General features: G+C 34.3%; 1 protein-coding gene across 1 annotated transcript in view; it reads right to left on the bottom strand.

The window, feature by feature from the left end:
* Positions 1-7,749: 7,749 nt before the first annotated feature.
* LOC148300791 (homeobox protein B-H1-like) overlaps positions 7,750-13,812 on the bottom strand; it is an 83,614-nt gene continuing 77,551 nt past the window's right edge. Inside the window, exons 3-4 of the mRNA XM_088274266.1 lie at positions 12,327-12,560; positions 7,750-10,124 (exon numbers count right to left, since the gene is read on the bottom strand). Of these exons, the coding sequence (XP_088130392.1) occupies positions 9,908-10,124; positions 12,327-12,560 (451 nt within the window). The 3' untranslated portion in view covers positions 7,750-9,907. The remainder of the gene's footprint in view (positions 10,125-12,326; positions 12,561-13,812) is intronic.

Here is a 13,812-nt window from a genome sequence, read left to right as displayed (position 1 = left end):
ACTTTTTGTTGTTGTATTTTCGTAAAAAAAAAGTAGAATCTTTGTTTATTAGTTGTATCACAAATTAATATTTAAAATGATCTTATTTGGGCTCAATCAAAGATTATACTCTTATATCATTATTAGCATCTATTTTATAAGGTTTTGGGACGCGGATGCCATTTTTTCATCTCGAAACCATACCTGAATTATGGACAAAACGAGCTTTTCCACCGTACTGCAATCAATTTTAGAGAGCCGATTCTTGACCAGTCCAACACAGTTCGTTGTTTTTGTGTGAAAAATTTCATATTTTTTTTGGATTTGTGGTAGGGGGTTAAATCCTGCTGAAAGAATCCATTACCATTTGACCGTCGTTTTTGTATCTCTGGTAGAACCTTTTCCAGTAGAATTGAGTGATACTTCTCGCTATTCACCATCTCGGTCACTGAAAGAAGCAGCCCTGGTCCATAATACGAGGAACACCCCCAAAACATTTTTTCGAGGGTGTTTTGTTTCAATTAATCTGTTCGATACAGTACATCATATATTCAAGAAAGTTAAAAATAATGGACTTGCCTAACTGGTAAACCCTAGGCAAGCCACTCATGTGACTTTTGTATCTAATATGTTTTAAAAAATAAATAGATGAATAAATATTGTAACATGGATAAAAGGAATATAAGTGCCTACCCCTGCGGGAAGCAGCGTGATGGTAAGTCAGTTTGTTAGTTACGTGGTTTGTCGAGGAAGGCGTCCCCATGGCGGCTACCGAAGGATCATAATGTCCCGAGATAAACGGCATGGGAATATTTGATTATTCGCAATCGGGATATGGAATTCCTGCTCAAACGGGAGGCAGCCACTAACACTTATATGAAAATCGAACAAGAATATCAAAGGGGAGAGATAGATTTAACACTTTCATACAATAAAAAAAATAATAATAAAAGTGAATGGTGCACTGAAATCAGTGCGGATTTGCAGAAAGCGTATGACCGAGTTGATAGAACGAAGCTATGGAAGGTGTTATCTGAGTATGGGATAAGCAGTAAACTTATCCAAGGCATTGCGTCCTTGTACGAGGATAGCACTGCATGCATAAGGGTAAGTGGTTCATTTTCATCCTGGTTTAGCATCTCTAAAGGTGTTAAACAGGGATGTGTAATGTCGCCCTGGCTGTTTAACGAAATCAGTGTGGATTGGCAGAAAGCGTATGACCGAGTTGATAGAACGAAGCCATGGAAGGTGTTATCTGAGTATGGGGTAAGCAGTAAACTTATCCAAGGCATTGCATCCTTGTACGAGGATAGCACTGCATGCATTGGGGTAAGTGGTTCATTTTCATCCTGGTTTAGCATCTCTAAAGGTGTTAAACAGGGATGTGTAATGTCGCCCTGGCTGTTTAACGTATACATGGATTATTGTATGAAAGAACTGAAAGATTTAAATGTTGGAGCTAGAATGAATAATTTGACTGTCTGTTGCCTTTTGTATGCTGACGATGCTGTTCTTCTTGCCGATAGTAGAGAAGACCTGCAGGCGTTGATGACACAAGTGTATAATGTGTGCAAGGAAAGTGATTTATTGATGAATGTTAGCAAATCCAAAATCATGGTTTTTGAAAGAGAAGAATGTAGATCTGAGTGTGAAAAATATTAGACCAATTGGTAAACGGGGCGATTTTGGAACAGGTAGATGATTTCGTGTATTTGGGTAGTATGTTTTCTAGGGATGGAAAGATTGATAAAGACATAGAAAGGAGAGTGAATGCTGGGAACAAAGTGAATGAGGCACTGAAATCAGTTATAGCAAATAAAAACCTATCAGCGGAAGCTAAACTGGCAGTGCACAACGGAGTCCTGGTTCCAACTCTAATGTATGGAAGTAAAACATGGAGTTGGCAAAAGAAGGATGAAAGTAGACTGAATGCAGTTGAAAAGCGATCTCTCAGAAGAATGTGCGACAAAACGTTGTTTGAAAGATGTTCGAATAGTAAAATAAGGAATGTAAAGCTGAGATAAGCATTATCGATAAAATTAAGAAAGTTGTGTTGAGATGGTTTGGACATGTAGAACGAATGAGTGAAGAAAGAACCATAAAACAAAAAGAAGCAGAGGAAGACCGAGAAAAACATGGCACTATCAGGTATGCCAAATACTTGAAAGTGGTCAGGTTAGGAGTCGTAGCAATCGGCGGGTATGTATGAGGAGATGCATGAACGTGGAAGAGGCGAAGAATGTTTGCAAAGACAGAGTGGTGTGGCGTTCTATCCTCTCTGCCTACCCCTGCGGGGAAGCGGCGTGATGGTAGTAGTAGTAGTAAAATCGCGGTATCTGATATAATAAATAATATTAATACTGAATAATCAATAATTGAATTGAATACTGAATAATAAATAAATAATTGAAATAATTGAATCACTAGAACTTCACTAGAGACATCTGTTAGTGAGATGTAAAGAAGCTTTTTATTAAGCAGAAACTCTTATAGTAGTATGTGAGAAACGCCAGAAAATACCATTTTCATTTTTATTATTTAAGCTTGTAATTTGACCAAATAATTTATCAACAACATTTTAAGTGTGTCCAAATACTTATTTACAAAATCTGGATTATCTCCCACTACAGGAGTTATTATTTTATTTAATAATGTGAAAATAACTCCTGTAATTGGAGATAATCCAGAATTTGTGAACAAGTATTTGGACACACTCAAAATGTTGTAAAAAAAATCGTTTGAATTCTCCCCGCGCCAAATAGTACGCGTTCTCATGGGGTCAACAGAAAGAAGTATGATCGAGCGACTGCATTATGTAGTCAGCGGATAATAGGATATATGGAATCCATTTGCGGGAGATTGTTGAAAGGGTTAACGCCATCTTGGATTGTTAAATGGATATGGAATCGGAATACAAATCTATGGGGAAATAGCTACATCCAACATACAACACATCGACTGTGTTCACGAATGGCCTGAGTCCTGGTATCAACTATAATGTATGTAAGTACTGTATGGAGTTAGGATAGAAGGATGAATGCATGTTAGATCGAATGCAGTCGAAATGCGATCTCTCAGTGCAGCAAAACTATGTATGGTAGATTTTTATTATTAATTTTTTTTAAAGGAATAACCCGCGGCCCGCGGAGCAAATCACACATTTTTCCTTTAGTGTGCACAAAACCGTCAAAAGAACTTTCCATCGTGCGTAGTTCGTATCATAGCCCGTAGAAAACGTATTTTTCAAAATACAAAATCGGTGCTATAATTAAAAAATTCAATTACATAAATGTTACCTGGTTTTAATGTAAATTTACTTAAGGCCAAGTGTTCGTTAAGTCACAACTTTATTTTCTGTAAATCCAGGTAACATTTTACGAAAACGATTTTTTTCTTAAAACGTTGTTTTCGTATTTAAAAAATAAGTTTTTCTTCGTAGTAAAATACATAATTATATAATTAAAATGCAACTTTGTTTTAAAATCACTGTAACTGAAATATAATAAAATTTTATAATGATTTTAGAATAAAGTTACATTTTAATTGTAAAATGGAAATACACAAAGTTAGTGCTTCAAATATAAATTATACATAATGACATACTTTTGAAAAAAGAAAAGAGTTTTTGAAAGTCAAGGAGTAAATATAAAATACACCAAAATATCTTTCCATACATAATTATTCTAAAAAAACATAAAACGTAAAACATCCAATATTCATTCTTTAAAAAATCGGGCGTGTAAAGACGTGTTGTCGGCCGTTGATAAAATATTGTATTTGCGAGTAATGCCTTAACACTCTCATCGATAATATTATGGGTATGAGTGTCTCCCAATTAACCCCTAACCGCAAACACAATAATCTCCAGGGTTGGTTTAATAGAGGGTTAACCAATTAAGGGTGGTGGGGGTAGTCCCATTTGATATATCTAGCGACTAGCAACCCTTGCCTGGAGTAGCCAATCAAACCCGCTTGCGACTAATTAGAGAACCAATATTGATTTCCAAGTAGGAAATTGAATATTTGGTCGGGTGAGGTGTTTTAAATGGAGTATGCAGTCGTGGGGTGGAAATCTGGACTCTAACGAAGGTCTCTTAAAAGAGATTGAAGTATTCCATATGTTGAAACATAATGTAAAATATAACTGCTAATTAATTGATCCAAATAAACCAAATTTAGCTTACTCCTTTCAACAACGTCATAAATTGATTTATCGATTGTTGCGCGGTATGATCGATAATCCTGAAATTATCCGGAACATTGGTCTGTATTTTCCCGATAGTTACCTAAGACAGCGTCGGCATAGATTGTTTCACATTCCTATACACAGGACCAACCTGCCGATGGTTATGCCTGTAGGAAGAGCTACCGCTATGCTGAACAATATCTCATTGGATATTGATCTGTTCCATGTGTCTTAAGGAGTTTTCCGAATCGGGATTCTTCTACACCTTTAGCAATAGTTCTTGCAGATATTTTATTTTCATGTATACGATTTAATTTTTTTATAGTTTGTAATGTGTATATTAATTGAAAGAAATAAATTAAAATTGAAATTGAAAGATTGAAATAAACCAAAAAACTTGATTTTTCAGGAGATCGTTTTTAATGTTTAAAAATTTAATAAAATGTATTCAAAATATCAAGCCATTTATGGAACTTTTTACTGTGCAACAGATCTTTTAAGGTAAAACCTGAATGTTTTTTCTCCATTTGAAAAATATTCAGTACATTCAAATATATACACAATAAAACAATACATTTTCTTCAAAATGCAAAAACAACACTTTCTGCCCAGTAACGGGTAAATATTACGCTAAAAATATGCCACTTTTGCTGGGGTATATTACATTTTCAGGGCATTCCGAAAACAAGCGCAACTGAAAATTGACGATATTTGATATATGACATTGTTGAAAGGAGTGAGCGATTTGTGAACCAGTATTTGGACATACTAAAAATGTTGTTAATAAATTAACTGGTATATTATATATTATAAGCTTAAATAAAAATGAAAATTATATTTTCTAGCGTTTCTCAAGTGTCCCGTGGTTAGTGTCGTAGACTCTTGAGTCAGAGTTTCTCGGTTCGAACCCACTCTACCACAATTTGATACCTATTTCTAATAATGAGCCGCTTAGGCTCACAGAAATAGTATGAAATTGAAGTATTTTTGTAAATAATAAAAAAAAACACAAATACTTCTCTTTGTCTTTAAAAAAAAAGTATGTGAATATTATCCAGGATTCAGACCTCACATACAACTAAAAGAGTTTCTACTCAATAAAACGCTTCTCTTACCCCACCATAGATGTCTCTAGTGAAGTCAAATACTGTGTTTCGAGTTTAATAAATATATCTAGAAGTTTCAATAATTTGAAAAGTGTGGTTATCAATCATGGGTAGAATTGTTGGATGTTACACGTGTGTAAAGTGATCACATAAACCAGCCTATGACTGTCGTCAGCCCCGTAAATGCCCAGAATTCCATATTCTTCTTAATCTTTAATGAGATGTCAAAAAATAATGTAAATCATCATGCTATTCCATATGTTAAATATGATTTTGTATCTATTAAAATCGTGATATGATTCCAACCCGAGATTTCATTCCTCCCTTTCATTCACGAATCTACACCCTGAACTCTGCCCACTTGCGAACCAAGTCTCGTCTCTTCTTCCTCCCTTATTTCACACCCTTGTCTCCGCACCCCCTCCACGACTCGATAACCCCCCCCTAGGCCGCTGGAGGGCGGGGTTTGGCCAGACACGCCTGCGCAGAGGATCGCCCTGAAACGGGTTACATCAGTGCGATGGAGCCAGTGTTTTTGCCTAGAATTTTCACTCATGAATTATATGAAATTATAGTAACTTTAAACATAAAATCTAACCAAATCCAACCAAATCTAATCAAATCCAACCAACTCCAACACGATTAGTTTCCGAGTTAATTAAATAAAATAAAAGTTGTACCGGAATAATGGATCCAAATCAATTAAATAAAAGCGAGTAACAGGTTTAAAGCAGAATCCATTATTGAATAATGTGTGAATTTTCTTTGTTTTTATAATTAACATATTAAAAGTTAACATTCTCCGGATTTAGTGGGGTAATTAATTCTTTCAACTGTTTCCATGCGAATGTCCCGAAATTAATATTTTATTAAAATAATTAAAATATAACTTTGCACGCAGAATATAAGCAGAGAAATGTCTCAAGAGAGACGAGTAAGCGAGTGTTTTTGGCTAGAATTTTCATTCATGAATTACATGAAATTATAGTTACTTCAAACATAAAGAGTAAATCCACTCACGAGTAGGCAGAGGCTATGAAACTTATTAAGCTGAAGCCTGAGTAGGGACATGATAAACGGTGTTGCATAAGCCGTAGCTAGATTCTAGAGTCACTTGGACGTTAGGTAATTAAAAAAAAAATATGTATATAATCTGATGGAGAGATTCGTCGTATGATTTTTATGTTTTTTTTAAAAATATTTATTTAATATATTTACATTTTTAAGCATAACATAATACATTTGAAACATTTATACACATGGAAAACTTTTATATTTCGATTCGCTGTGCCTCTCCAGAAAAGCGACTGAGCTCTTGTGCTTGGAGAGGGACTTACACTCGTGGTTTAATGTTATATGATAAATGGTATAATAGTCTTTTTTTTGTATATTTTTTCAAGATTTATTATAATGGGCTTTAACTTTTTTTCTTAAGAATTTTTATATCATCTATTTTTTTAATTTCTTTAGAGAGTTTATTGAAATATTTAATTGCCAAATATTTTAAGTTTTGTTGAATTGCTTAGTTTTGCATTTTGGAGTAGAAAAATCGTTTGAGAATCTCGAAGATAAACTTTCGTAGTATGATAGACATTCAAATGGTGATATAAGGAAACAATGAAAGGCTAAGATAAGCATTATCCATCAATTTCTTGAATGTTTTTCGCAGATACTTTGTGGCACATTTTATAAACTTTATAAAATAAAACAACTTTGTTTTAACCACTTTATTATTATTAGTACACTTTATCCGGTTTCAACAAAAACCTTGTCATCATCAGGGTTTATTAAATTCTAAAACATTAAAAACATTGAAATACTCATAGTTGATTACATTCCCTTACCGAAAACTTCCACACACTCCGTACACCATATGAAAATATGATTTAAAAAATATGATTTAAAAATATGATTTGAAAAATTCCTAAATATTATTTTAATTGCTACGCAATGCACAATAAAAATAACATTTAGCAGTTTTTTAAATCTTATTTTTTACATCTCACCAATAGATGTTTCTAGTGAAGTTCTAGTGATTCAAGAACAAGGTTTCTAAATTGGTTCATATATATATATAGATGTTCCAAGAATTTGAGTAGTGTGGTTGTCAATAATGGGTAGAATTGGTGAATGTTACACGTGTGAAAAGTGATCACTTAAACCAGCCTATGACGGTCGTCAGCCCCGTAAATGCCAGACTTCCATATTCTTCTTCATCTTTGATGAGATGTTAAAAAATAATGTGTTCGGAGTACATAATTCGTTTCTAGAATCGTTCTCGTAAAGTGAATTTTGTTTGTTTGTTTTGAAGTTAATGTGATAAAGGGACTTGACTTTTCTTTGTTACTCGTTGTGCGAAAGGTCGCTCGTTAAGGGGGCAACCTTTCACATTTTTTGCCGGTTGTACGATCACTCGTTATCAGAGGTTCCACTGTATTTTTTCCAGGTCGAATGGGTTGATTGAAACACATATGTAAATTGCATGTTTTTTTAATTTTTATTACTCCCCAAAACACATAGGTACATTTTCATAATATCAACTCTATATATTATAATACTTTCTACAAATATATTATGTACAAGCATTGCTTACTGGTAGTATATGTAATTTTATATAAGTACATATTTATATTTTACCATTACACGTATTTTCTATAAAATTAAGTACACAGGTTGAACAATTTATTATATTTAAAAAAATCAATGGAAAAAATATATATTTTGTTTATTAAAAGCATTGTTAACTTTGTGGTATGGTAATATAACACGCTCCTTATCATTCATCGTTAACTTTGTGTAAAACCACTTTAAATGTGTAAAATTTTATGTGGTATTACACAAAGTGAACGATGAATGATAGGGAGTGTTATGTATGAACATATCGTAGTCGTACACGAGAAAGTGACCAACTAACAAAACGTAAAATGTTCAGGAGGGCCATTTAAGTCACTTTTGCTTGGCAAGAAAATAAACATCAATGCAGTTTTTCATTTTTAACAAGTCAATATATTATACTTTCAAGTTTAAAATCCTTTGGGATTTTTTCGGGGCAATATTAAGCTAGTAAGATATCAAATAGTCAATGATCACGTTTTAGTAAACAAATGCACTTGGTCACTTTCTCCTGTATGACAATAATATTAACGATTTAGATATTAAAATGTTTTTTTCTATATTCTCGCATTCATTCTTTTTCCGTATTCATTGTTTATTTCATACACAAGTACCTTTTTACAACATTTTGAGTGTGTCCAAATACTTGTTCACAAAATCTGGATTATCTCCAATTACAGGAGTTACTTTCATATTATTTTTTGACATCTCATCAAAGATGAAGAAGAATATGGAAGTCTGGGCATTTACATTTTAGCTTCTTTACATCTCACCAATAGATGTCTCTAGTGAAGTTCTAGTGATTCATGAACAAGGTTTCTAAATTGGTTCATATATATAGAACTTGAGTAGTGTGGTTGTCAATAATGGGTAGAATTGGTGAATGTTACACGTGTGTAAAGTGATCACTTAAACCAGCCTGATGACGGTCGTAAGCCCCGTAAATGCCCAGACTTCCATATTCTTCTTCATCTTTGATGTGATGTCAAAAAATAATATGAAAGTACCTTTTTTATTAAAAAAAGAGAAATATTTGTGTTGTTATTATTTACACAAATCTTTCAATTTCATACTATTTCTGTGAGCCTAAGCGGTTCATTATTAGAAATAGGTATCAAATTGTGGTAGAGTGGGTTCGAACCGAGAAACTGTGACTTGAGAGTCCGCAACACTAACCACAGGACCACAACCCGACACTTTAAAATCAATGGATAGAAGTTTTACTGTATTTGTGTGGTTTTACAGCAAGAGTGGTATAAGTTAAAAATAGTTATTAAAAAAAGTACGGATTAAATTGCGAATGAAAACAATTGTGAATGTTACACGTGTGTATCACAGGTCTTAAGCCCTGTAAATACCCAGACTTCCATGTTCTTCTTCATCTATGTTGAGATGTAAGTATGTCATTAAATTATTCACATAAATGAATGTTTATTAATTGTTTATATTTCAAAAAAGAATGTATAGTCGATAGTATTACAATAATGCCCCAAGTATATTAAATTTCTTTGACAAAAAAAAAAAAAAAATGAAAACATCTTTTATGTTCTTTATTTTGACTATAATAAAATAAAAACTACATAGTTTTTTCAACAAATATTGAACTAAAAAAACTAAATAGTTGTTATTTTATCATGTAAAATGCAGTTACAACAAGAAATGTCAGTACAAAACTTGTACCTTGTTTTTCTTACCCTTTTGTAAGGAGTACTTTGAGCTGATATCTTATTTTTACTTAGCACATTTTGCAATACCACCGACGACACATCGTAAATTCGCTTCATCGCTCAATCGTAAAACACAAAATAAAAATTAAAAAATAAAAATATACATAATACTGGTATCTTTCTATACGTGTTCCAATTTAAATTTAATTTAATTAATTTATTCTATACACATATAAATGTTTAAAAATCATTGTATCAATAATTTCCATTGTCAATTGGTTAAAACAAAAAACACTTTTTAACGTTTTAAAATCACTATTTTTTTACAAAAATATACAGGATGTTCAGATCCGAATTCAGACATGGATGGGTTCCTCTTCCGTGTCTGAGGCTGTCTGAGGCCGAGGGGGCGCCGGCGGGCTTCCGGGGTCCAGGTCGGGGCTGGGGCTTCTGGCCTGTCTGTGCGGGGACCCGTAGAGGCCGAGGGGGCCCAGGGAGCCCATGGGCGCGGAGGGGCCCGCCAGACCCAGGCCTAGCGGGGGCATGATGGACCCGATCGAGGGGGGATACAATCTGGAAGAAAAGAGAGATTTTATAATAATATTTAACGTCGTAATTTTGCTGCAATCGTGGGTTTATTGTGTATATCAAAAGCATTTATTTACTTTGTGGTATGGTTATATTTGTCGCCTACTTTCAACATCCGCCAGATCCAGCTTTATAATATTTTAAAATAAATACTCTATCGCAGTGCTCCGCAACCAGTGTGCCGTGGCACAATGGTGTGCCGTGAGCAGGATTCAGGTGTGCCGCGGCCAAATTCAATGTAATTGACATTTTTTATTTTACATTATGTAATTAAATACAAAAATAATTGATCATTGTGTGGTTAACACAATGACAATTTTTTTTTTATAACATTGTCTTTTGTTTCAAAATTATAAAATAATTATAAATACATAATTTTTCAACGTATTTTATGTATTAATTGTTAAATCAAACACAGATTTTTTAAGTCTACTAAGTTATACTTTATTGTGAAAAAACATGCTTCGTTTCGCTTAGTTATGGCATTTTCAATAAAATGCAAGGCGAAACAATTGTCACAATATAATTTTTTTTTTAAATATTGCTTTTTAACAATAAACAACAACTTCGTTGACTCAACAAATCTATGTTTGATTTAACAATTTATGCATAAATTAAAATGGAGTTCTACAAATTAAACGCCAAATCGATAAATATTTTTTCAATGGTCTATATATTTTAGCTTTAGGTGTGCCGCGGAATTCTAGGAAGAATTTTGGTGTGTCGCAGGTGAGAAAAGGTTGCGGAGCACTGCTCTATCGGAATGTCAATTGTGGGTTTTATTGTTTTTTAAATATTGAAATACTTGAAAACAATGCTAAAAAATATTTAAAAAACTGCGTTGTATTTCAAACTTCGCCATATTCATGAAACTTGCCTTCTGTCCCATATCGGCCAATCAGAGAGATGGGATAAGTAAAAAATTAAAGTGATGTTATTATCGGTTTGTGTCTCGTGTGTGTTTTTTAAATACTGAAAAGAATTCCAAAAAATGGAAAAATTCTCTGTTTCATAATATTTTATCTAATGATAGACAAATCTTTGAAACATAAATGTTACCCGGAGAATTTTGAATTTTTGTAAAATCGACTTACATGGATCTGGCGGATTTTGAAAGTAGGCGACACATAACATTCTCCTTATCATTCATCGTTCTCTTTGTGTAATACCACTTAAAAACTCAACTTCACGACTTCTGGTTGTAGAATAATCATTCCATATCAAGTCACTCTGTAGCAACCGTGTATGGAAATATACGTCATAGATATTTGTATGTTTTTGTATATTTAAAGCAAATTTTTACTTTGTGGTATGGTTATCAGGTGTCCACCTCCGTAGTGTAGTTGTCACTACGCTCATCCCGGGTTCGATTCCCAGGGGGGTTAAAATAAATATGGGAGATTTTCACTATCATATTTATTTAATATCACCATGGACTAGTACCTGAAGCGGAGGGCTGATCACCTTTCCTTCGTGCAATTAACGATCAAGATAACACTGTGTAGCTATGATGCAGTACCCTATACACCATTGGGTGCGGATAAAGGTTTAATTAAGATAAAAAAATCAAGGATACAGGTCGTAAGCCCTGTAAATACCCAGACATCCTTATTATACTGAATTTATTATTGACATATCACAGATTATATAGATTTTCTCGTTAGAAGTTGTAATCGATCTCAGATAGGGTGACACGTCTAATTATTGACAGTGAACCAATTATTGCCAGTCCAAAATTGAGTCGAAATAAAGAATTGAGATGGTCTTGAAAATCGTGGTATTGAAAATATCCTATATGTTGTATAAAGAATCGTCTCTATATATGTTCACTGGGTGACTGGCAAATAAATTAAAAAACATATATTATATACATATCGTAGTCATACAGGAGAAAGTGACTAAGGGCATTGTTTTACAAAAATGTGATATTGACTATTTGATATCGTACTGGCTTAATATTGCCTTGAAAAAATCCCAAAGGATTTCAAACTTGGAAGTATAATATATTGACTTGTTAAAAATGACTAACTGCATTAATGTTTATTTTGTTGCCAAGCAAAAGTGACTTAAATGGCCCTCCTGAACATTTTACGTTTTGGTAGTTGGTAATTTTCTCCTGTACGACTACGATATAAGGAGTATATAGAATAAAGAAAGTTTATTATTATATCTGTATGGGTATTATACCTGTATGGCAGGGGCTTCTGCAGGGTGACCGCCGCGGCCGCCGCGGCCGCCTGGCGGTAGTAGAGGTCCGCGGCGGACGCGGGCGGCGCGGCGGCGGGCCCGCCCTGCGCGCCTGGCGCGTACCCCCAGCAGGCCGCGTACCCGCCGCCACCGTACAGCCGCTGGAAGGCCGCGTAGTTGCCCGCCTCGGCCAGCAGCTCCAGCCCCACGGCCGTCTGCCGCTTCCACTTCGTTCTGGAACAATCGGGAAAACGAGGACATTAGTGACAATTCTCTAGCAGGCCATATGCGGCAAAACCATGTGTTGGAATAGGGATATAAGGAAAGAATGCAAGACTGAGATAAGCATTGTCCATCAACCCAAGGAAGGTGTGTTGAAAGATCCGATCTCTCAGTGAGGCAAAACCATGTGTGATAGATGTTGTAATGGGATGTAAATAAAGAACGCAAGGCTAAGATAAGCATTATTCATCAACCCAAGGAAGGTGTGTTGGAAGATGCGATCTCTCAGTGAGGCAAAACCATGTGTGATAGATCTTATAGCGGTGATATAAGGAAACAGTTGGAGGTGCATGATCCGAATTCTATAGACAGCTAGACGCACCAACGAGTCCATTCGTCAGGAGTTGTTTGTACAAAAGTGAAGAGTAAAAAACGGAAGAACTATGATTGATAAGGAGAGTGTTATAGCCAAAAGCTAACAATGCTTCTAATATCCAAAATATGATCCCATGAATTCGATCTTAGGTCCTTGTGATTCTATTCACCCCCTCGGTCTGCACGGCTCGATAAATTATCAATTAGCGACTCCGCAGAGCGTGCACGAGGCGATGAGAGTAGGATAATGGAGTCGGAGTCCTGCCGACCCCGCTACAGCGGCACCGTGGATAATCCGCCCGAGAAGTGGCAATAATTGGTGGACAACCCTAACTCGATTACAATCTACATAGTAATGGTGCATTCACACTTGGGCTATTGATTCTATTAGGTCGGAAAGCGAGGATGTTATGGATATTTGGTAGTAACTCTGTGGAATACAGTAGAATCGAATGTATTATTTATTGACTTGGCATTGACTTTGTAGAATAACACGATTATTTAAATATAATCAGGTTACAATACAATAAGTCATGTAAAATGTATAACTTTTAATGATATTTGTACTTATATGAATTTTATATGAAGAAATATAACTAAAGACTATGTATTTTATTAGGTCAAAAAGCAAGGATATTTGCCATTTATTTTGTGGAATATAGTAGAATCGCATAAATCATTTAATTATTTGGCATTTTCTTTTTGAAATACAGTAGAAATACATATATTCTTTATTGATAAGGTATTAACTTTTAGGAATACAGCACATTAATTAAACTTGTATTTTGTACACAGAATCAGGTATAAATATTATTTATTGATTTAAAATTAACATTGTGAAATGCAGTAGAAAAATATGCATATTTTTTTTAATTTGGCTTTAACTTTA

This window comes from Brachycentrus maculatus, unplaced genomic scaffold (genome assembly GCF_059751285.1).
Source record: "Brachycentrus maculatus isolate JH-2025_06_01 unplaced genomic scaffold, ASM5975128v1 h1tg000653l, whole genome shotgun sequence".
NCBI classification, from domain to species: Eukaryota; Metazoa; Arthropoda; class Insecta; order Trichoptera; family Brachycentridae; genus Brachycentrus; species Brachycentrus maculatus.
This window is presented reverse-complemented; position numbering and strand designations above follow the sequence as displayed.